Genomic DNA, 21,185 nt, shown 5'->3' with positions numbered 1-21,185 from the left:
CTTTAGAAAGGCTGGATCCCATCAGGCTGTATACAGTCATTGGTCCCCCCGATGTAGCATAAACCCGTATAGGTGTGTGTGTGTGAGGGAGAGAGAGAGTGTGCGTGTGTGTGAGGGAGAGTGTGTGTGTGTGTGTGTGTGTGAGGGAGAGAGAGAGTGTGTGTGTGTGTGTGTGTGTGTGTGTGTGTGTGTGTGTGTGTGTGTGTGTGTGTGTGTGTGTGTGTGTGTGTGTGTGAGGGAGAGAGCGTGTGTGTGTGTGCGTGTGTGAGGGAGAGAGAGTGTGCGTGTGCGTGTGTGTGTGTGTGAGGGAGAGAGAGTGTGTGTGTGTGTGTGTGTGTGAGTGTGTGTGTGTGTGTGTGTGTGTGTGTGTGTGTGTGTGTGTGTGTGTGTGTGTGTGTGTGTGTGTGTGTGTGTGTGTGTGTGTGTGTGTGTGTGTGTGTGTGTGTGTGTGTGTTGGGACACTGGGATGCCGTGGTGCGCGGGGTTGGTTGGTAGTGTTTACAGTGTTACTAATCACGTGATAGGCAAATGGTCCTGCCTGTTGAGAGGGGGGGGTGGACCAGAGAGGGGGGGACCAGAGAGGGGGGGGGGCAGAGAGGGGGGGGGGACCACCCACGCGCACAGGCCGCCTGGTTAATAGGAACAGGCATGTAATTGTGAGCGAAGCCCTTTCCAGCACTGAGCAGGATGCCCGCGACCCAGACGGATTACCCCCCCCCCCCCCTCCTCCCGACAATAAAGCAGATCTTTTCATCTTCTTCATATAAGTGACAACGTTCAGAGTTCACAGGGGCCCCCGGATATTATTGATTATTGATCCCAGAAACCTTTCCCCCGCCGTTGACGTGAATATGGTATGTGTCTGGTTGGAAGATTTGATAGCCCAGGTGTGAAATCTTGGCTGACTGAAATTCTACCCCAGTTTAGCATCCAGTTTGATTCGGTTTTTAAAACATTTGTACCTCAGGTAAACCCACTCAATTGTATTCTCTGCTTTTATCCACCAATGATAGACATGACCATAATACCAGACATGCTTCAAGTAGTCGCTTTACCCTACCTCTGCCTAGAACCAATGCTCTCAAGAAAAACTGCAATGTATAGAGCCATAACATACTGGAATAGGATCCCATTACATATCATACGGACGGAAAACAAGGACAGTTTCAAAGAGAAACTTAAAGGAGCCATAATCCGGAAGGAAATCAATATATGTCATGCATGAGTGTAGCTGCAGCCATGTTATCCAAACTTCTTCCGTTTACTTTGTGTTTGTTTTTTAAAGGTATGGTGAAATGGATTCACCTATACCTTTTGTTTTATTTTCTATTGATTATGTATGTGATATATGACTGATTTACACTGAATGTTTCATATTTGTATGTGTATATCTGTGAGGACCGCAGGAAGAATAGTCAACACGTTGATGATGACTAATGGGGATCCTAATAAACATAAACATAAACCCCATCAAGTTGTCTCAGGGGCTAATTATTACGAGCTCCGAAAAGGGGTCGTTGTGTTATGAGGACAATTTGTTTTTATAGAGTCGTATTTAGAAAATACCAAGAAATAATCATTTGTCTATCGTTTTCAGTATGTGTACTTCTTTTTTGTATATATAGAAAAGGATATAGCCCACCACCAGTGCTCCAAACACAAGGAGGCTATGTCAGGTAGGATATATTAATTGTATATAAGATGTTCTGAAAACCGTTCAGTATTTATTATTATTATTATTATTATTATTATTATTACATTTTGTTACTTGGATCAATCGATATTCAAACTATAGTCTAATCGAACATATGAAGCGAACTCGCATTGTGATCTTTAAATCTTTATATTGTTATTGTTATCCAACGTGTCACGTGTAGTAGGTCGATGCGCTACTAATTCGCAGCGAAGTGATGTGAAAGAAAGGCACTTGTGTAAGGTCAGGATATACTTATATCAAACTATATAACATCATCAAACTAACCGATGCCAAGTTACATCCGCAATATAGAAACACACACATCATTCAAACACACTTTCAAAACATGGTTAAGAAATAACTACACATGTGAACACAACAGCCCTACCGAACTCTAACCCCATATGCTTGCCTGTGCCTAATATGTAGAATTATTGTTTGTTTGTACATTGTCTGTACATGTCTGATGTATATATTTTGCATGATGTGTTTTTAACCTGTTCTTAATTACATGTATGCCATATATGTTATGCTTTATTTTTTAGCTGCTTTTTAACACCAGGCCCAGGGACAACTGTTGAAATTAGCTTTGGCTAACACTGTCTCACACATTTACTTTATGTTCGTTAACACTTTGAGTGCCAGTGACGTGTTATGTCGTCTTTTCATGCCCCTCGTTGAGTGCCGACGACGCAAATTGACGTTTGATTTTTCTATTAGCGATCTGAATTCATATTTCATCAACCGAGTCTCCCGTTGGTACAGCAGCCCCTCTAGGAGCTCTGATGGGAAAATACCGCCCCCTATCGTCTATCCCTGTGTAACTGCAGGCCATTCGATTATACTGGTGGATCTGTGGAGGGGGAGCCTCCTCGCTCCACTATGCTGGCGAGGGATCTGATGACGAGGGAAGTGATCGCGAGATGGAAAGCAGCCTGGAATATATATTTACAGCAGCCAATAATCAATCAATAAACGCGATCGATATTTGGAATGGCGATCAGGAATTAGAATAATCTTTTTGGAGAACATCTGATCTAAGGTAAGGAGTCTATGTTACCAGTTTTAGGATAATCAGAGCTGTCTACAATGAGATAACAGCGTATGTGTGTATGTGTGCTGTTGAGGAAATGAGAGAATCGATTTCTCAGCTCGCTTCTATAGCGTACATAAGTACACATATACTATCGATAATCTAGCATTTATTTGAAAACGATTCATAAATAGGCCGACAAATGACAACGTGTCTAGTGTATTCGAGAATATTCCAATAAATGCCGTTTATGAGGGAATCTTTCTATTTTCCCGACATTTTCGAGAAAACTATAGCTTTTCGAAATGCTATAAAAAGGATATGAACCGATTAAAAAACAATCCGTTTCGACAATGTTGACTGCAAACAAGTCATTGATAAGCGACGGGCAGATTAGACACATTTAAAACATAGATTATGTGTTTTTAACGCTATCATTGAAGTGGATGTTGGCACTCAAGGACATTAATCAATGTTATGGCTGACACTGAAGGTGTTAATGTGTGCTGTCCCTGTTCAAATAAAGTTTAAACTGAAACTGAAACTCCGACCCTGGTTCCGTTTATAACGGGCCTGCGATGGGAGATTGCATGGGAAATAACTCAGCACTGACTGCAACTGAGAGTTCATTACATATGTAACAGTTGTCATATCGTCACCTTAGTCTGTAGTGTGATAGTAAAGGGTTAACCTTCTGTAGTATGGTAGTGAAAGGTTTAACACATTGTCGTGTGGCAAGACCCTCGATGCTCCTTGTGTTTAAACAGTGCTCTTGGTACATTTATGCATATGTATTGGGAATGCCCTCCTGTTAAGATATTCTGGGAAAACGTAACCACTCAATTATCAGAATTTTTATCTCTGACCATACCTATACTGCCATCTGTATTGTTGTTGAATGATGTTTCTCAGTTATCGACCTCTGTACATGTAAAGAGACTCATTTTGGCGGGTCTTACGGCTGCCAAAAAGTTGATAGCGTCACGCTGGATTCAACCGGATAAAATGTGCCGGAAGGTATGGGTTCTTACCTATCTCGATGTGATTTATCTAGAGATATCTACTGCACGAATTTTAGGTGTTAATGAAGTCAGCATAGCAGTCTGGGTAGCTGTGGTGGAGAAGATAAAGGGAAGCATATAAACTTGTAATTATCTGATGTTAAATGGAATAGTGGATGTATAGTCCAAGTGGGGGTCCTGAGGGGGGGGGGGGGGGGGGAAGAGCGAGCAAGAGCCCATGTATTGTATTTATTATTTTTATGTCTTTTAATCTACATTTATTTTGATTTAATTACTGGACTGTCATTATTGTTATTATTATTTCTGTCATTGTCCTGTGATTTATCATAGATTTGTACTGTTACTGTATTGTTTGTCTAGTTTTATGTTAAAAAAGGGGAAATAAAAAACATTTGTTAAAAAAAAAACGTTGTCGTGTGGCAGTGAAAGGGTTAACCTTCTGTATTGTCACAGTGAAAGGGTTCAACCATTTGGTAGTGCAGTAGTGAAAGGGTTAAACTTCAATGCCCAGAGGGAGTTTCGAACCCGGGTCTCCCACGCCACGAGCAACAGCACAGACCGCTATACCAAGAGGTGAATTCACTACTTTGCAATGTGTCTATCTGTCTTCTTGAGGATGAGAGTGAGTTTAACCCATAGCACCCATAGCACCGCTACTCACCCCAGCCCTTCCTGACTGTGCTTCGCGGTACCATCCATTACACATATAACAGAAACACACATGTGCGATTTAAATTGGACCACATACAATAAAGCGAGGACAATTCTACAAAAAAGTGTTCGGTTAGTTAGGCTATAGGACGCAGAGTGCAGAGTACAGAATGTAGGCTAATGAAGACCTCTCATAATGACGTAAGTATATGGAAAACACTCAGGCCAAATTCCAGAACTTTGAGCGTTTTAACATTCCATGCGTAATTTGCCCAAAATTCCACATGGGCCTTACATCCCAGGGGTAATGGAACTGTGCAGGTCTTTTCAAATACTAAAACTAATGGAAAACATGATAATCGTAAAGATGCATCCACATTTCCAGCATGCATTGGCACAGACCGAATAAAGCTTTCCGTGCACAAAATGTGCACTAAGCCCAATATAGGCCTCCAACTCCAACCTTTTCATCACACAAAAACTTTATTGTATATGTATATTGACTGAACACGTTTTGCTTACGTACTTTTGACTTTCTATTCTATTTTATACTTTTTATCTACTTTTATCTAGCACACTCCCAGGAGCTCATAACAGAAAAAGCATTTCATAGAGAAGTATTCTGTATTTTATTTATGACAACTAATAAAGAAACTTGAACTTTATTACGATATGTTGTACTAATTGTGTGCATTTGCGAGGTTACTAACTTGCTATTCATGATATTAGTTTATGTAGCCTAATGTTTTTACTTGATGCAGGTTAACAGATGAATGACTTTGGCCACGCCCACTTGTTAATTAAGCGCACCTTTACACATTATTCGCACATGGACTATTTCGGGGAGGGGCGGGGCTGGTGATCACTCTACTACTGTCTGTAGCCCACCTGATCCCAGGTAAGGGGAGGGGCGGGGCTATGATGTCAATGTACGATACAGCGGACACACTTTACACTATAAGAATAATCATACGCATGTGATCATGGAATGCTTCAAATCCTTGTTCAAACGGGTCAAAAGTAACAATATGTTGTTTTAAAACTACTTTGAACATATTATAAATTCATTGAATATGGTATGGTTCATGTAAGTTTAATAGTTTCAAGTTGTATTTGTCACATATAAGATTAACGGTGAAATGCTTGGTTCATGAGCCTCCTGAGATTGTGCTTCATACAGTAAAACAGTAAAAAAAAAAGAAAGACCAAACACTATACAAAATACACAATATACAAACTAAACTACAAAAGGAAGTACGTATAATGTGATTTATTATTATTGTTTTCTCTCCTTCTCTCAAGCCCTACACAGTATAACTGACATAATAACACTGAGAGACCGACAGTTAGGACCTCCCCTCAGAAGAACCGCTGTAATTTGAGGCTCCGGCTGCCACCACAACGATGGTACTAGTGGTGGTAGAGAAAAGAAAAGAGAAAAAAAGAAAATCAAAGTTTTAAAAACTGCAGTTCTGACATTCCTCCGGCCCCTCCGACGAGCAGACAGCGCGCTTTTAGTCTGTGGATCTGGTGAAGTGTGTGTTTTCTTCGAGAAGCGCTCCTTTTACGCGACGCTCTGTGTTTGGAAAACTCGCATCGCAGGGGCGACGCGACGCGGTCGCGCGTAAAAACGCACAACACACACAAGAGAGAGAGAGAGAGGGGAGGGGGGGCTGGACCTGGTCTCTCTGCAAAAAGACTCCCCTGAAGCCGGACACACACACACACACACACACACACACACACACACGGTGCGCCTGGGTGGTCTCTCTCTCCCTACTTTACTGAGCTGTTGCTAAGCAGCTAATAATAGTCGCGTTTGGCTGAGTAATTTTTGCCCCTTCTGGAACCAATCAGATGCGAAGAAAGTCCTGCGATCTGACAGCCCCCCCAACCAGAGGGAGGCGGGATCTCTTTTCTCTCTCTGCTCTCACCCCTCCTCTTCCTCCTCCTCCTCCTCCTCCTCCGTCTCCAAATGGAGAGAGAGTGGTCTCTCTTTTTTCTCCACATCTATTGAACCTCGGAGTTTGGCCCGCCTGACGCGCGGCTAAGGGAAGCAGAGCGCACGGCGGCACACACACACACACACACACACAAACAAGCCGCGACAGAGAAATGCTGCTGCGATTGTCGCGTTGTGTGTGAGAGAGAGAGAGAGAGAGAGAGAGAGAGAGAGAGACCGCATTTTTGTGTTTTCCAGAGAGCCTCGCTTCTTCTTCTTGTTCCCGGTAGAGAGAGAGAGACACGGACGCCGGGGTGGATGTGCGGTGAGCAGCGGAGTTGGAGACCTCCTCCCGGCTCACAGCGACATGTTCGGATGGAGGAAGGCGCAGACTTTGACTCGCCGTCTCCTCCTGGAGCCGGAGCATGGAGTCCTTCATCACGGGTGCAGCAGTGAGACCACCGAGAGAGAAGAAGAAGAAACTCTGTTGTTGTTGCTGTTGCCTTGTTGGGATAATAACACTAACGCACGCTTTCAAGAAGAAGGGGGAGATACTACTACTACTGTTGTAACAACAACGTGGAAGACGGTCACCCCGCAACATGGCCTCCTTGGCCGCTACTAACGCCGCGTCCTCCTCCTCCGTGGAGCCGCCGGGACACAGAGACACCAGGGGGCCTGCTGAGCGGGTGACGCGGAGGAGTAATAACCACCGGGGGGGGGGACACTTGTATCACGCAGCAGCCCGCTCCACGGCGCTGGACCCGGACTATCTGCAGCGGCCGAGCTACTGCGATGCGGGCTTTGCGTTGGAGCAGATATCCGAGGTGCTTGTTTGTTGTTATTATTATTATTATTATTACCCCGCGCCCTGGCCGTGCAAGTTATAAGGGTCTAATGTTGTGGGGAAAGTGCCCCCCCCCCCACTATATGTCCACTTGCTGCTGCTGCTGCTGCAGGGTATAACGGTACGGTGCTCCGGTAACGGGGCTGGGCTGTGGAGAGAGAGAGAGAGAGAGAGAGACTTGGTTTGTTTGAGACACAGCTTCGCATTTTTTTTTTACCTGATTTGTTTTTGGTTATAATAAACGATCTTGTATATACTGTTCGCCAGGGATCATATTTGTAAATACGGTGTATAGATACACTTTGTTTTGCCATAACGGTCCCAGAAAACAGCAGCAGAGGAGACATGCAAACTTCCTCCAGCTTGGACTATCTGGGTGGCGTATTATTTCACACAGGCATTATTATAGTCTCGCCCCCCTCCTCCTCTCCGGTTTATGTACCCGGCCGGGACATTATAGTCCGACAAGTTTCTCTCTCGCAGTGCCGCGGACGTTTTGTGTGATATTATCTTTTTACTAGAGAGAGAGAGTCGCACCCCCAACCCCCCCCCCCCCACCCATCCGCCTCCTCCTCGCTAAAGCAGAAATCCATGTGGCTGCCCTCTTCCGTTCGCAAATATTGTCGTAACTAGTTCCCTCTCTCCCGGTGATGGCTACTCCTCCACGGATCACAGGTATATAGTCATTATGTGTGGTTTGGCCGCACCGAATAATACCCACGTGTATACCGGTACACGGACACCGAGTATCATACGACCGGACCGATGGTATTATTGCGCCGGTGCACACGTGGGTATTCGGTGGCCAACAAACCACACACATATCTCTATACCACATAGTCTTATAGCTTATAGCTGTTATTATTTATTACAGTGTAATAACGCTGAACTCTCCCATTAAAACCCTTTCACTGCCACGCGGCAGAAGGTTTACCTTTCGCTTGTGTGATAGTAAAAGGGTTAACCTTCTGTCGTGTGGGCAGTGAAAGGGTTAACCGGCTGTCGTGTGGCAGTGAAAGGGTTAACCTTCTGTGTGTTGTCACAGTGAAAGGGTTAACCGTTTGGTAGTGCGGCAGTGAAAGGGTTAACCTTCTGTGTGTTTTGTCGCAGTGAAAGGGTTAACCGTTTGGTAGTGTGGCAGTGACAGGGTTAACTCCGCATGTGTGTGTGTGTGTGTTCGTCGACAGAGCCTTCAGGGCTTCTTCTGCCGCCTCCTCGTCAACTCTCTCTTCTTCCTCCTCCTCCACGTTGGAGGTCCCACCGTCACCGCAGAGAGCCTCCGGTCAAAAAAAAATCCCCTGTCTGTCTTTGCGTGTTGTTATTGTTGTTACCGTGCAAAACACACACACATATAGTGCGCGGACGGGCGGCTCAGGGGTCGTTATATCGATCCCGTTTGCATGCGATTCAAGTGTGTTTTTATTTTGTCACATTATATATAAGGTACATTAGTGAAATGCTTGGTTCGGTATATATATTAGCCTCCTGAGATTGTGCTTCATACAGTAAAACGGTTAAAAAAAAATACAATAAAGACCAAACACTATACAAAATATATACAAACTAAAGTACAAAATGAAGTACAAAATGCAACCAGAATGCAAAATGAGGTATAGGGATGTTGTGCAAATCTTTAGTAATAAATGGATCAAATATGGTGTAGTGTTAGAAAGTGTTTCAGACTCTAGGTGAGATGTATATAGGGTGCTTTTGGCTCTGTCCAAGTAAGCTTGCAGGTGAGGTATATATAGGGTGCTTTTGGCTCTGTCCAAGTAAGCTTGCAGGTGAGGTATATAAGGTGCTTTTGGCTCTGTCCAAGTAAGCTTGCGGTGAGATGTATATAGGGTGCTTTTGGCTCTGTCCAGGTAAGCTTGCGGTGAGATGTATATAGGGTGCTTTTGGCTCTGTCCTGGTAAGCTTGCAGATGAGGTATATAGGGTGCTTTTGGCTCTGTCCAGGTAAGCTTGCAGATGAGGTATATAGGGTGCTTTTGGCTCTGTCCAGGTAAGCTTGCAGATGAGGTATATAGGGTGCTTTTGGCTCTGTCCAGGTAAGCTTGCGGCCGGTGAGGTATATAGGGTGCTTTGGGCTCTGTCCAGGTAAGCTTGCAGTGAGAGGTATATAGGGTGCTTTTGGCTCTGTCCAGGTAAGCTTGCAGATGAGGTATATAGGGTGCTTTTGGCTCTGTCCAGGTAAGCTTGCAGATGAGGTATATAGGGTGCTTTTGGCTCTGTCCAGGTAAGCTTGCAGATGAGGTATATAGGGTGCTTTTGGCTCTGTCCAGGTAAGCTTGCGGCCGGTGAGGTATATAGGGTGCTTTGGGCTCTGTCCAGGTAAGCTTGCAGTGAGAGGTATATAGGGTGCTTTTGGCTCTGTCCAGGTAAGCTTGCAGGTGAGGTATATAGGGTGCTTTTGGCTCTGTCCAGGTAAGCTTGCAGATGAGGTATATAGGGTGCTTTTGGCTCTGTCCAGGTAAGCTTGCAGATGAGGTATATAGGGTGCTTTTGGCTCTGTCCAGGTAAGCTTGCGGCCGGTGAGGTATATAGGGTGCTTTGGGCTCTGTCCAGGTAAGCTTGCAGTGAGAGGTATATAGGGTGCTTTTGGCTCTGTCCAGGTAAGCTTGCGGTGAGATGTATATAGGGTGCTTTTGGCTCTGTCCAGGTAAGCTTGCAGTGAGATGTATATAGGGTGCTTTTGGCTCTGTCCAGGTAGCGTGTATGCTTTCCGCAACGCAGTTTGGTTTCCGGGTTCCTCTGATTGGCCGCGACCACCACGTGACCCGCGCTAGCACGCCCCCTTATCCACCGCTGCCGCTACAGCTCGCCGCTGTGTTGCAGCACAGAGCGGCTTTGACGCTCGCTTCCTGAGTCAAGAAACGCGCTGTTGGTAACACCACCCACTTCAATGACAGAGCTCTCTTGTTTAATAATATTGTCGCATCATCTTAATATGCTGCTTATGCAGTTATCAGCTGTATTTGGCATAGACGCCTGAGTCAAGAAACGCTATTGTCGCGCCGCCACTCTGAGTCAAGAAACGCAGTCATCTTAATATGCTGCTTATGCAGTTATCAGCTAGCTGACTAAATGTAAATCTTATGCAACGCCAGTCAAGAAACGACCGCCTCAGCAGCAGCATCACGCATCAACTGTAATGTGGAGTGGACTTAAACATATTTACAATTAGCATTTTATAAAGTAGAACTGTAATGTTTACTTTCTCAGTCAGCGCTAAGTGCAGCATAAAGTCAAGTCCATGCCGCTTCTGCCGCGCGCGCGTCAACACACAGGCGAGCGTCAACACACAGGCGAGCTGTAGCGGCAGCGGTGGATAAGGGGGCGTGCTAGTGGGGGTCGCGGCCAATCAGAGGAACCCGGAAACCGAACTGCGTTGTGGAAAGCATACACGCGTCCAGGTAAGATTGCGGTGAGGTTTATAGGGTGCTTTTGGCTCTGTCCATGTAAGCTTGCGGTGAGATGTATATAGGGTGCTTTTGGCTCTGTCCAGGTAAGCTTGCGGTGAGATGTATATAGGGTGCTTTTGGCTCTGTCCAGGTAAGCTTGCGGTGAGATGTATATAGGGTGCTTTTGGCTCTGTCCAGGTAAAAGCTTGCAATGAGGTATATAGGGTGCTTTTGGCTCTGTCCTGGTAGCCTGTATTCTTAACCTAACCGGTTCATGCTTCCACGATCCCGTTTTGCGCTCTGATTGGCCACTGATGTTTCTGGTTGCACCAATCGTGTGACGGCAAGTTCTTTCCCCGGTTAAGCTTAGGCACTCTTTCGAAGTTGGTTAAGGTTAGAGTTTGTCTTAGAGCATGGCGATAGAACGGTTAGGGTTAGGGTTTGCTGCTGGTCGAGGTGAAAATGGGCGCGTCACGCGATTGGGCGCACATGTCACATGACCAGAAAAGTCAGTGGCCAATCAGATCCGCAAAACGCATGAACCGTTTGGGTTAAGAATAGACGCGTCCTGGTAAGCTTGCGGTGAGGTATATAGGGTGCTTTTGGCTCTGTCCAGGTAAAAGCTTGCGTTGAGGTATATAGGGTGCTTTTGGCTCTGTCCAGGTAAGCTTGCGGTGAAGTGTATAGGGTGCTTTTGGGTGGACGACTGTAACGCTGGGACTCTCTTCTCGTCTCGTCGCTGCAGGGCAAGGCGACCGGAAGGAAGGCACCGCTATGGCTGAGGGCGAAGTTCCAGAGACTCTTGTTCAGGTTGGGGTGCCACATACAAAAGAACTGCGGGAAGTTTTTGGTTGTGGGCCTCATGATATTCGGAGCGTTCGCCGTGGGTTTACGGGCAGCTAACCTGGAGACGGACGTGGAGAAACTCTGGGTGGAAGGTAAGATAATCTTTATTATTGTTTCTGAATCGTTGTTGCCCCTCCCCACCCCAAGCAATACTTTGAGTTTGTTGTTATTTAATCTTCACCCAACCTATCATCTCCTCTGTCTGTATTCTTACCTGCACACAGTCATTTACTATATCTATATCTGTACATAATCTCCTACTCTTACTAGTAGTTACACAACTGGCCAGTAGTCATATACTGTCTCTATTTATTATACTACAACTCTGTACATACATCTGATTAGCATTACACTCAGTAGTACTCATTTATATATTTTATACCCAGTTTAATCACCTGTACACTAGTACATTGTATATCGCTGTTGCACTTTACTATTAAACATTTGCACTCTGGTTGGATGTCAAACTTATTTTCGTTGTACTGTACTTGTGCTGTATTATAATGGCAATACATTTTAATCTAATCTAAGTAGTATGTGGAGGGATACACAATGGACTGGAGAGGGCTGGGGGGTCTGCCAAACAATCTGGGGGGATTGTTTATTGTATGGAGTTTGGCAAGTGGCCAGGTCAAGATTTGAAAATAATTGTAATTTCTTTTTTTTACGGGTCGCGCGGCGGCGGTGCGTAAATAGGTGACTGCAATTTAACTCAAAGTAAAGTTGTAATTAAGTTCATGGGACGTTTTCGGGGGAGAGGAAATGTAGTCAAAGCCGCCATTTTGTGAGTGCGTGTGTGTGTGTGTGAGTTAGTGTGTGAGTGTGTGTGTGTGTCTGCCCCCAGCAGTTGAATGTGATCCGAGCACAGCTCGCAGACTGTGTGTGGTCCCGGGTTGGACAGCTCTCAACTTTCCAAAAAGATTTGTCTTCGGCTGAAGGGAAAAAGCGGAGCGCGGACAAGGACCTCGTGTTTGTGGAGCGGTGCGCTCCGCTGCTCCCTTTCAGACATATACTATGAAGAATAAAGATTGTTTTGGTATAGGGAACAGAGTATGGGTGGTGTTTTGGTAGGGAACAGAGTATGGGTGGTGTTTTGGTAGGGAACAGAGTATGGGTGGTGTTTTGGTAGGGAACAGAGTATGGGTGGTGTTTTGGTAGGGAACAGAGTATGGGTGGTGTTTTGGTAGGGAACAGAGTATGGGTGGTGTTTTGGTAGGGAACAGATTATGTGTTTTGGTAGGGAACAGAGTATGGGTGGTGTTTTGGTAGGGAACAGAGTATGGGTGGTGTTTTGGTAGGGAACAGAGTATGGGTGGTGTTTTGGTAGGGAACAGAGTATGGGTGGTGTTTTGGTAGGGAACACACTCAGAGTACGGGTGGTGTTTTGGTAGGGAACACACTCAGAGTACGGGTGGTGTTTTGGTAGGGAACATACTGAGAGTACGGGTGGTGTTTTGGTAGGGAACACACTCAGGCTGCGGTTACACCTTTCGTTTCATTTTCGTTTCATTGTCATACGCGTTTCGCCGCGACGTCCTGCGCCTCGAGTCACACTTTCGTTTTTTTTTTGTTTTTGTCACCTGAGCACACTGATGTAGTACACTGCCAAAGCAGTAGGTGGCAGTAGGTGGCGAACATGAAGGCAACTTCAACCAATCAGAACTTGAATGTGCCAATACACTTCCTGGTAGCTCCAGCAAAGAAAATGTCAACAAGGCAGACGCCTATGGGCGCCACCATCTTGCCTATTTACTCAATGCAGCAATTCTTTTTCAGCAAAGCCTAATAAAAGTGCAATAAACAAAACGGATACATTCACTGTGTGTTCTGCCTGTCATTTGTTGATGAAACAAAACTAACATCAACACAAGTGACCACCAAGAGCGGATAGTTTAGTCTAAAAAAAGATCGGTAGCATTGTTAGCTGCATGCTAACGTCAATGGAGTATGCCATTATAACAGTATAGCATTGTGGCTAGAAGCTAACGTTAGCTCACGCTATTTAGCCAGCACCAAACTGATGATATCGAGAGCTATCAGTAGTTAGATAACATTAGAGACAACGCTGTGTGTATTAAACAAAGGTGAATAGATGACTGGGCCATTTTGTTTAATGCTTGTTAAGTTGAAAGAGGAGCTTTGAGCTAACAGGATCTGATAGCTCACGTTAGCCAGCTGCTCATGCAATCGGTAATGCTAGCAGAATGAATGGATGTAAACTAGGCTGACCAAACGTCCTCTTTTGCCCGGACATGTCCTCTTTTCACGCCCTGTCCGGGGCGTCCGGGGGGGGTTTATTAATTCATCGAAATGTCCGGGGTTTCACTGTTTTTCAGTTTCAGTTTCAGTTTCACGGCCCTTTGCGAGCATCTGAAGGCTCGGGGCTGCATTTTTCGCCGAACATATAAATTACGAATTAAAGCGCTATTCGTTGCCGTTCGAATGCCATCTGGATCGCCAAAATCCGTGCCTCGGTTCTTGAGTTACATGCCGATATGTCAGGCATGCAACTTTTTACATGGCATTATCCAACCGGACTCCCGGAGAAGCATGCAGCTGCAGAGCCGCAGAGCCAGCGGCGCTCTCTGGGCCGCGCTCTGACGGCCGCGCTGTGAGGCAATAGTATCCAGCTGCAGGACGAGAGCACCAACACTCTCAGGACCGCAACACTTTAAGGACCCACACTTTAAGGACCCTCGCTTCCATTGGCTGATTTGGGTCACATGACCATCCCACCCAATGGCTGAATTGGAGTATTGCACTGCGGGATTGATTGATTGATTGATTGATTGATTGATTGAAAACTTTATTAACAGATTGCAGAATGGGTACAGTACAGCTCAATACACACAATTGTTAAGGGGATGCAGACCAGAGAAAGACCTCAAAGCAGTACTGTTACATTTGTGACATACAGTAAATATATACAAGGGGGAGGGAACTGTACATTTATGATGAATTGAAAATGGGGGACCCTGATGTAAACAAGACTTGCACGATTTTGCGCGCCGCTTGGGAGCAAATTCGAGACACATATTCGGTTGCAAAAAGGTGTCCCACGGTCTCCTCTATGGCCGTGAATATTTTCACGCGGATCGGAATCACGGCGTGCCCGTGGCACACTTTACCGTTTCGGCGAGTTTATTCCACGCTATGTCCTCTTTTTTGGAAATCAAAATATGGTCACCCTATGTAAACTTTATTTAACATATTGCATATGGGTACAATACAATACGGCTCAATACAAACAATTGTTAAGGGAATGCAGACTGTTGTAGCTTGGACTGGGATCCTTATAACAATAACTTGACAACACATGGTAGCTGCAGCTATTTGGGACAGCTCTGCCTCTGTCCCAAACACACACACACACACACTCTGTTGTCACCGGAAGGGCACGCAGATGGTATCTACTGCGCATGGGCGTTTTCGCAACAACGGCTCCGTGCAGACTACACGCTGTTGTCGGCGCGTTTTTTAGCGGTTCTCCAAAACGCAAACACAATTTAGCGTTTCAGCCGTATCCACAAAAAAACGCCAAAAAAACGCATTTCTGTGTAATAGGGACATGAAACGTATTAAAAAACGTATACAAAAACGCCACAAAAACACCAGTCTAACCATGGCCTCAGAGGAGACGGACAGTGTTTTGGTAGGGAACACAGAGTACGGGTGGTGATTGAGGGGGTGGGGGGGTAAGGGAAAGAGGCAGTGCCCCCCCCCCCCCCCCCCCACCTTTCCTTTTATCTGCATTCCAGCACTTTAGAGCGAGAGACTCTGCTATGCGAGTCATGAATGGAGCAAGGGCGTGAACTTTGCTTTATAGTAAACGTTTATTTTGAACACACAAAAAAAACACCTTCCGTTTGTTATTTAAACGTTGTCTCTGAGTTCGCTGCAAGCTTTTCTCACCATTATATATCCTTAAAGAGGAACTGCGCAGGCTATGCGATTGACAACCTATATTGTGTATCGGGCTTCTTCACAACGACGTATCAAAACAACACAGCGCCCCCCCGGCCCTAATAGACTGATTTCTAAACAGATGAAAGCTGTCTATCTCTCTCTCTGCCTTGTGTGCTGTGCGGGGCTCTCTGCTAGAGCCATATGAAATCCGTTTTATTTTTTTCCAAATTCCATTTAATTTTTTTCCAAATTCCGTTTTTTTCGTTTTAATATTTCAGAATTCTGTATTTTGCTTTGTACGCTCATTTTACCATCAGAAATAGTGTCTAATAAGTGGGAATGAATAAATGTCCACAATTTAATAAGATATAACAGTCCATTTAATAGGGCTGTCTTAAATACTTCGAAGCTTCATTCATTTATTTCATTCGAATATGAAAATAAAATTTGATTATTAAAAAAAATTAAAAGGTATATATATTTTTGCAAAATCAACTCTGCCTCTCTTTGTTAACTACAACAAGCAATGCTGTTTGTTATTTAAGATGAGGTCGGGCTCGGCACTGACAGATTTGTGTTCATTGTGCTGCTTTTATAAAGCCTCAAATGACGGCTTACAATATTTCATGAAAGCAAAGTGTTTTGTTTGTCTAAGATTTAAAAAGGTTTAAACTTTACAGCACTGACAAAGTTGAACAAAGTGCTGTACAAGTCCCACAACATTTATATAAAAAAAAAAGTAAAAAAAAAAAAAAGATTTTAATAATTTTTTTTTTATAGTTGATTCCATTTTTATTGCTCAATTCCGCGATTCCGTCCGCGATTCCGTGATCGCGGATTCCATATGGCTCTACTCTCTACCTTGTGTGATGTGCTGGGCTCTCTCTCTACCTTGTGTGCTGTGCTGGGCTCTCTCTCTCTCTGCCTTGTGTGCTGGGCTCTCTCTCTCTCTACCTTGTGTGCTGTGCTGGGCTCTCTCTCTACCTTGTGTGCTGTGCTGGGCTCTCTCTCTCTACCTTGTGTGCTGTGCTGGGCTCTCTCTCTCTCTACCTTGTGTGCTGTGCTGGGCTCTCTCTCTACCTTGTGTGCTGTGCTGGGCTCTCTCTCTACCTTGTGTGCTGTGCTGGGCTCTCTCTCTCTCTACCTTGTGTGCTGTGCTGGGCTCTCTCTCTCTCTACCTTGTGTGCTGTGCTGGGCTCTCTCTCTACCTTGTGTGCTGTGCTGGGCTCTCTCTCTACCTTGTGTGCTGTGCTGGGCTCTCTCTCTACCTTGTGTGCTGGGCTCTCTCTCTCTCTACCTTGTGTGCTGTGCTGGGCTCTCTCTCTACCTTGTGTGCTGTGCTGGGCTCTCTCTCTACCTTGTGTGCTGTGCTGGGCTCTCTCTCTACCTTGTGTGCTGTGCTGGGCTCTCTCTCTACCTTGTGTGCTGTGCTGGGCTCTCTCTCTCTCTGCCTTGTGTGCTGGGCTCTCTCTCTCTCTACCTTGTGTGCTGTGCTGGGCTCTCTCTCTACCTTGTGTGCTGTGCTGGGCTCTCTCTCTCTCTACCTTGTGTGCTGTGCTGGGCTCTCTCTCTCTCTACCTTGTGTGATGTGCTGGGCTCTCTCTCTACCTTGTGTGCTGTGCTGGGCTCTCTCTCTACCTTGTGTGCTGTGCTGGGCTCTCTCTCTCTCTACCTTGTGTGCTGTGCTGGGCTCTCTCTCTCTCTACCTTGTGTGATGTGCTGGGCTCTCTCTCTACCTTGTGTGCTGTGCTGGGCTCTCTCTCTCTCTACCTTGTGTGCTGTGCTGGGCTCTCTCTCTCTACCTTGTGTGCTGTGCTGGGCTCTCTCTCTCTCTACCTTGTGTGATGTGCTGGGCTCTCTCTCTACCTTGTGTGCTGTGCTGGGCTCTCTCTCTCTACCTTGTGTGCTGTGCTGGGCTCTCTCTCTACCTTGTGTGCTGTGCTGGGCTCTCTCTCTCTCTACCTTGTGTGCTGGGCTCTCTCTCTCTCTACCTTGTGTGCTGTGCTGGGCTCTCTCTACCTTGTGTGCAGGTAGGGTTGGGCACCGAAAACAGGTTCTAATAGGAACCGGTTCCTAACTTCCGGTTCTGGAACCGGAAGTAACATATTTGAATTTCGATTCTAAATTCTTTTTTATTTTTATTTTTTTACCTTTTTTTTTTTTTACTTTTTTTTTACTTTTTTTTTTTTACTTTAATACCCTAGTTACAGTACAGCAACCAAATTAAACTGTATCAAGTCAACTGAAAATGTGAATAGTATGATTTTCTTTTTGGAAAAAAAAATAAAATAAAAAATCTCCTTCGAAATAAGCTGTGACCTGTTTTGACCTGCACCTCAAAGAATCGGAATCGAGAATCGTTTAGAACAGGAATCGATATGGAGAATCGGAATCGGAACCGGAATCGTTCAAATCCAAACGATGCCCAACCCTACGTGCAGGGCTGTGTTCTTCTGATCCGCGACGCAAGCGCACTGATTTTGTTATGACAACACCCTCCATGCTATTAGAACTCTTTGATGTGGGACCAGAGTTAAGGGCATGGCTACAAGATACGGAGTTGGACCTCTGACGTTACACGAAAGATACGCTAATTCTACTAATCATTTATTTGTATAGCAGAACATGTCACATTGCAATGACAATGGTCTTTTGTGTAAATACACTGTATTTTACAAGGATGTGATATTGACAGTTGGGGTCGGTCTCCAGGTTCAAAGACTATACAGAACTATAGCTACTACATTTATTGTTAGTATATCTCTCTTTGATTTCATTTGATTTGATTTATTGACAAAAACGTATAACAAAATTGACAGATCAACATGTGTATGTGCATCGTCAGGGATAGAACGAAAAGTTCAAGACTTATTTCCGTCGTTGTCCCTGTTGTTTCCAAGTTTAGGTGGCGTCTGTTTGAAGTGCATTGAGCATTCTTTGTGAAGTCTAAAGTGCATTACTAGTAGTATAGTAATCATGGTGTTTCATAAAAAAATTATTGGCAGAGTCAGCGGGTGGAAAGTCAATGGGTGGGGATTGGACGTTGTGGACAGCGACTCCTACAGCTCGGTTGGGTGACGCCTGCACAGCAGAGACAGGAAGTGACGGGGGCAGCGTGAGCCTCCCACGCGTTACTCCTCGCCACTGAGAGTCCACGCTGTCTGGTGAAAAGATGCGACAGGCTGCCTCCTCGTGTACCGGAGGGGACACGTGATGCAAGGCTTCTATCCTCACTACAGCCGACCAGTGGGAGGCATAGTCTAGCAACGTTCAAGACAGGGAAGGGGAGAATTGGCAATACGAAATTGGGATGGGAGAAAAATAGAAAACGAGGAGAAAAAGCGGATAAAAAAATAAATAAAAAATGCATAGAGACATTACTCATCGTTCACCAGAGGGTTCAACACATAATACAGTCGCACCAACATTACAGTGGCAGGTTACTAAACAGCTGCTCCCATGGATTTGAACACTGCAGCCCTCTCTGTTTCCTTGATATTGAGTGGTAGTTTGTTCCACTCCACTGCACCTCTATATCTAAATGAAAATTCACCTGTCTTCCTGTTGTGCTTACAGGGGACTACATTTATCAGGCTTCCTCTTGTGTGGTGTGTGTGTGTGTGTGTGTGCAATCTTTAACAGAAACTCTAGTTTACATCTCTAGCTCTGACACACATTTGGAACGCTTTATTCAAACCCACCCAGTGGAATTATACACATATACAACATTCTAATATTCCAGAGAGTTCAACACACTTCATCTCTCATCCGTGTGCTGACAGACAGACATACACACACACGTGCACACGCAACACGTGCACACATGTACATATACAAATCAGCATGCACTGATTTGATACACACACACACACACACACACACACACACACACACACACACACACACACACACACACACACACGTGCATAAATAGTATACACATGCAAATCAGCATGCACTGAATGCAAAACACACACACACACACATTACAAAATAATAGAAAAATAATATACAAAGAAGGAAGTGATATATTCTTCCACATATCAGTGATGGTTTGGTTTCTTTTTACACATCCTCCATCGCTTCACTCCTGTCTCTATCTCTCTGCTCCACACACACACACACACACACACACACACACACACACACACACACACACACACACACACACACACACACACACACACACACACACACACACACACACACAGATGGAGGGGTCCGTGGTGTGTTCCGGGTCCCAGGCCGAGAGGGGTTCAGATGCTGAGGGAGAGAGATCTGTTTGTTTAGATTAGCTGCACAGCTGAGGGATAGATTAGTTCTGCCTGGCCTGTGGAACGCTGCGCCGTACAGGGAGAGGAGGAGGAGAGGGGAGGTGGAGAGAGGAGGAGGAGGAGAGGAGGAGAGGGGAGTAGAGGAGAGAAGGAGAGAGGAGGAGGAGGAGAGGAGAGAAGGAGAGAGGAGGAGAGAGGGGAGAGGGGAGAGAGGAGGAGGGAGGAGAGGTGGAGAAAGGAGGAGAGGGGAGGATGAGAGATGAAGAGGGGAAGAGGGGAGGTGGAGAGAGGAGGTGGAGAGAGGAGGAGAGGGGAGGAGGAGAGATGAAGAGAGGCGAGGAGGATAGAGGAGGAGAGGACACTGTACAGGGAGAGGGAGGAGAGAGGAGGAGAGGGGAGGGAGAGGGAGGTGGAGAGATGAGGAGAGGGGAGGTGGAGAGGGGAGGTGGAGAGATGAGGAGAGGGGAGGTGGAGAGGGGAGGTGGAAAGAGGAGGAGAGGGGAGGAGGAGAGATGAAGAGAGGGGAGGGGAGGGAGAGGGGAGGTGGAGAGAGGAGGAGGAGAGGGGAGGGAGAGGGGAGGTGGAGAGAGTAGGAGAGGAGAGGAGGAGAGATGAAGAGAGGGGAGGGGAGGAGGGGAGGTGGAGAGAGGAGGAGGAGAGGGGGAGGGAGAGGGGAGGTGGAGAGAGGAGGAGAGGAGGAGAGATGAAGAGAGGGGAAGAGGAGAGAGGAGAGGACACTGTACAGGGAGAGGAGAGGACAGGAGGAGGAGAGAGGAGAGGACAGGAGGAGAGAGGAGGAGAGGACACTGCTGAGGGACTGAGAGGAGGAGAGAGGGGAGAGAGGAGGAGAGGAGAGGACAGAACGACTGTTTATATTTCATTTGGACCTGCCCTCCACAGGCGACCCTGCTGACGACCTCGCCTGGACGCTGTGTGGCCTGAAAGACACACACACACACACACACACACACACACACACACACACACACACACACACACACACACACACACACACGCACACACACACACACACACACACACACACACACACGCACACACACACACACACACACACACACACACACACACACACATACACACACATTGAGTGGAGAGTTACATGGTACGTCGCTGATCTCATCCTGTGTCTTTCGTCACCTGCTATGGTAGGGCTGAGCCCCCCCCCCCCCCCCCCCCCCCTCCGGCCCTTGCCGTGTTTATGCTAGCGCTGGTCACGTGACCTCGCCTCAAGATTCAAGGATTTATTTGTCACATACATACCCGCATCGATTGTGCAATAATACAATAATAAGATAGACATAAAAAAACAGGTAATAAGAAGACATAAGATGTGCATGATGAAAATAAACATGCTAAATTCCTGAGAAGGCACTGGTTCCTATGTATGTACACTACTATACAATCCACTGTCATTGTACAATATACAATTTTAACTCTGTCATTATGCTATACTTACTATATCTAAGGACCCAGGAAGACTAGAGGCTCTTTCATGTGACTCTAATGGGGATCCTTTAATAAACATAAACATAAACATACTATAC

General features: G+C 45.8%; 1 protein-coding gene across 1 annotated transcript in view; it reads left to right on the top strand.

Annotated features, from left to right (window-relative positions):
• Nucleotides 1-6,501: 6,501 nt before the first annotated feature.
• Nucleotides 6,502-21,185, top strand: part of ptch1 (patched 1) — a 114,521-nt gene continuing 99,837 nt past the window's right edge. The window contains exons 1-2 of the mRNA XM_084323167.1: nucleotides 6,502-7,171; nucleotides 11,340-11,525. Of these exons, the coding sequence (XP_084179293.1) occupies nucleotides 6,947-7,171; nucleotides 11,340-11,525 (411 nt within the window). The 5' untranslated portion in view covers nucleotides 6,502-6,946. The remainder of the gene's footprint in view (nucleotides 7,172-11,339; nucleotides 11,526-21,185) is intronic.

Source organism: Notolepis coatsorum (genome assembly GCF_963971535.1).
Source record: "Notolepis coatsorum genome assembly, chromosome: 10".
Taxonomy (NCBI): domain Eukaryota; kingdom Metazoa; phylum Chordata; class Actinopteri; order Aulopiformes; family Paralepididae; genus Notolepis; species Notolepis coatsorum.
This window is presented reverse-complemented; position numbering and strand designations above follow the sequence as displayed.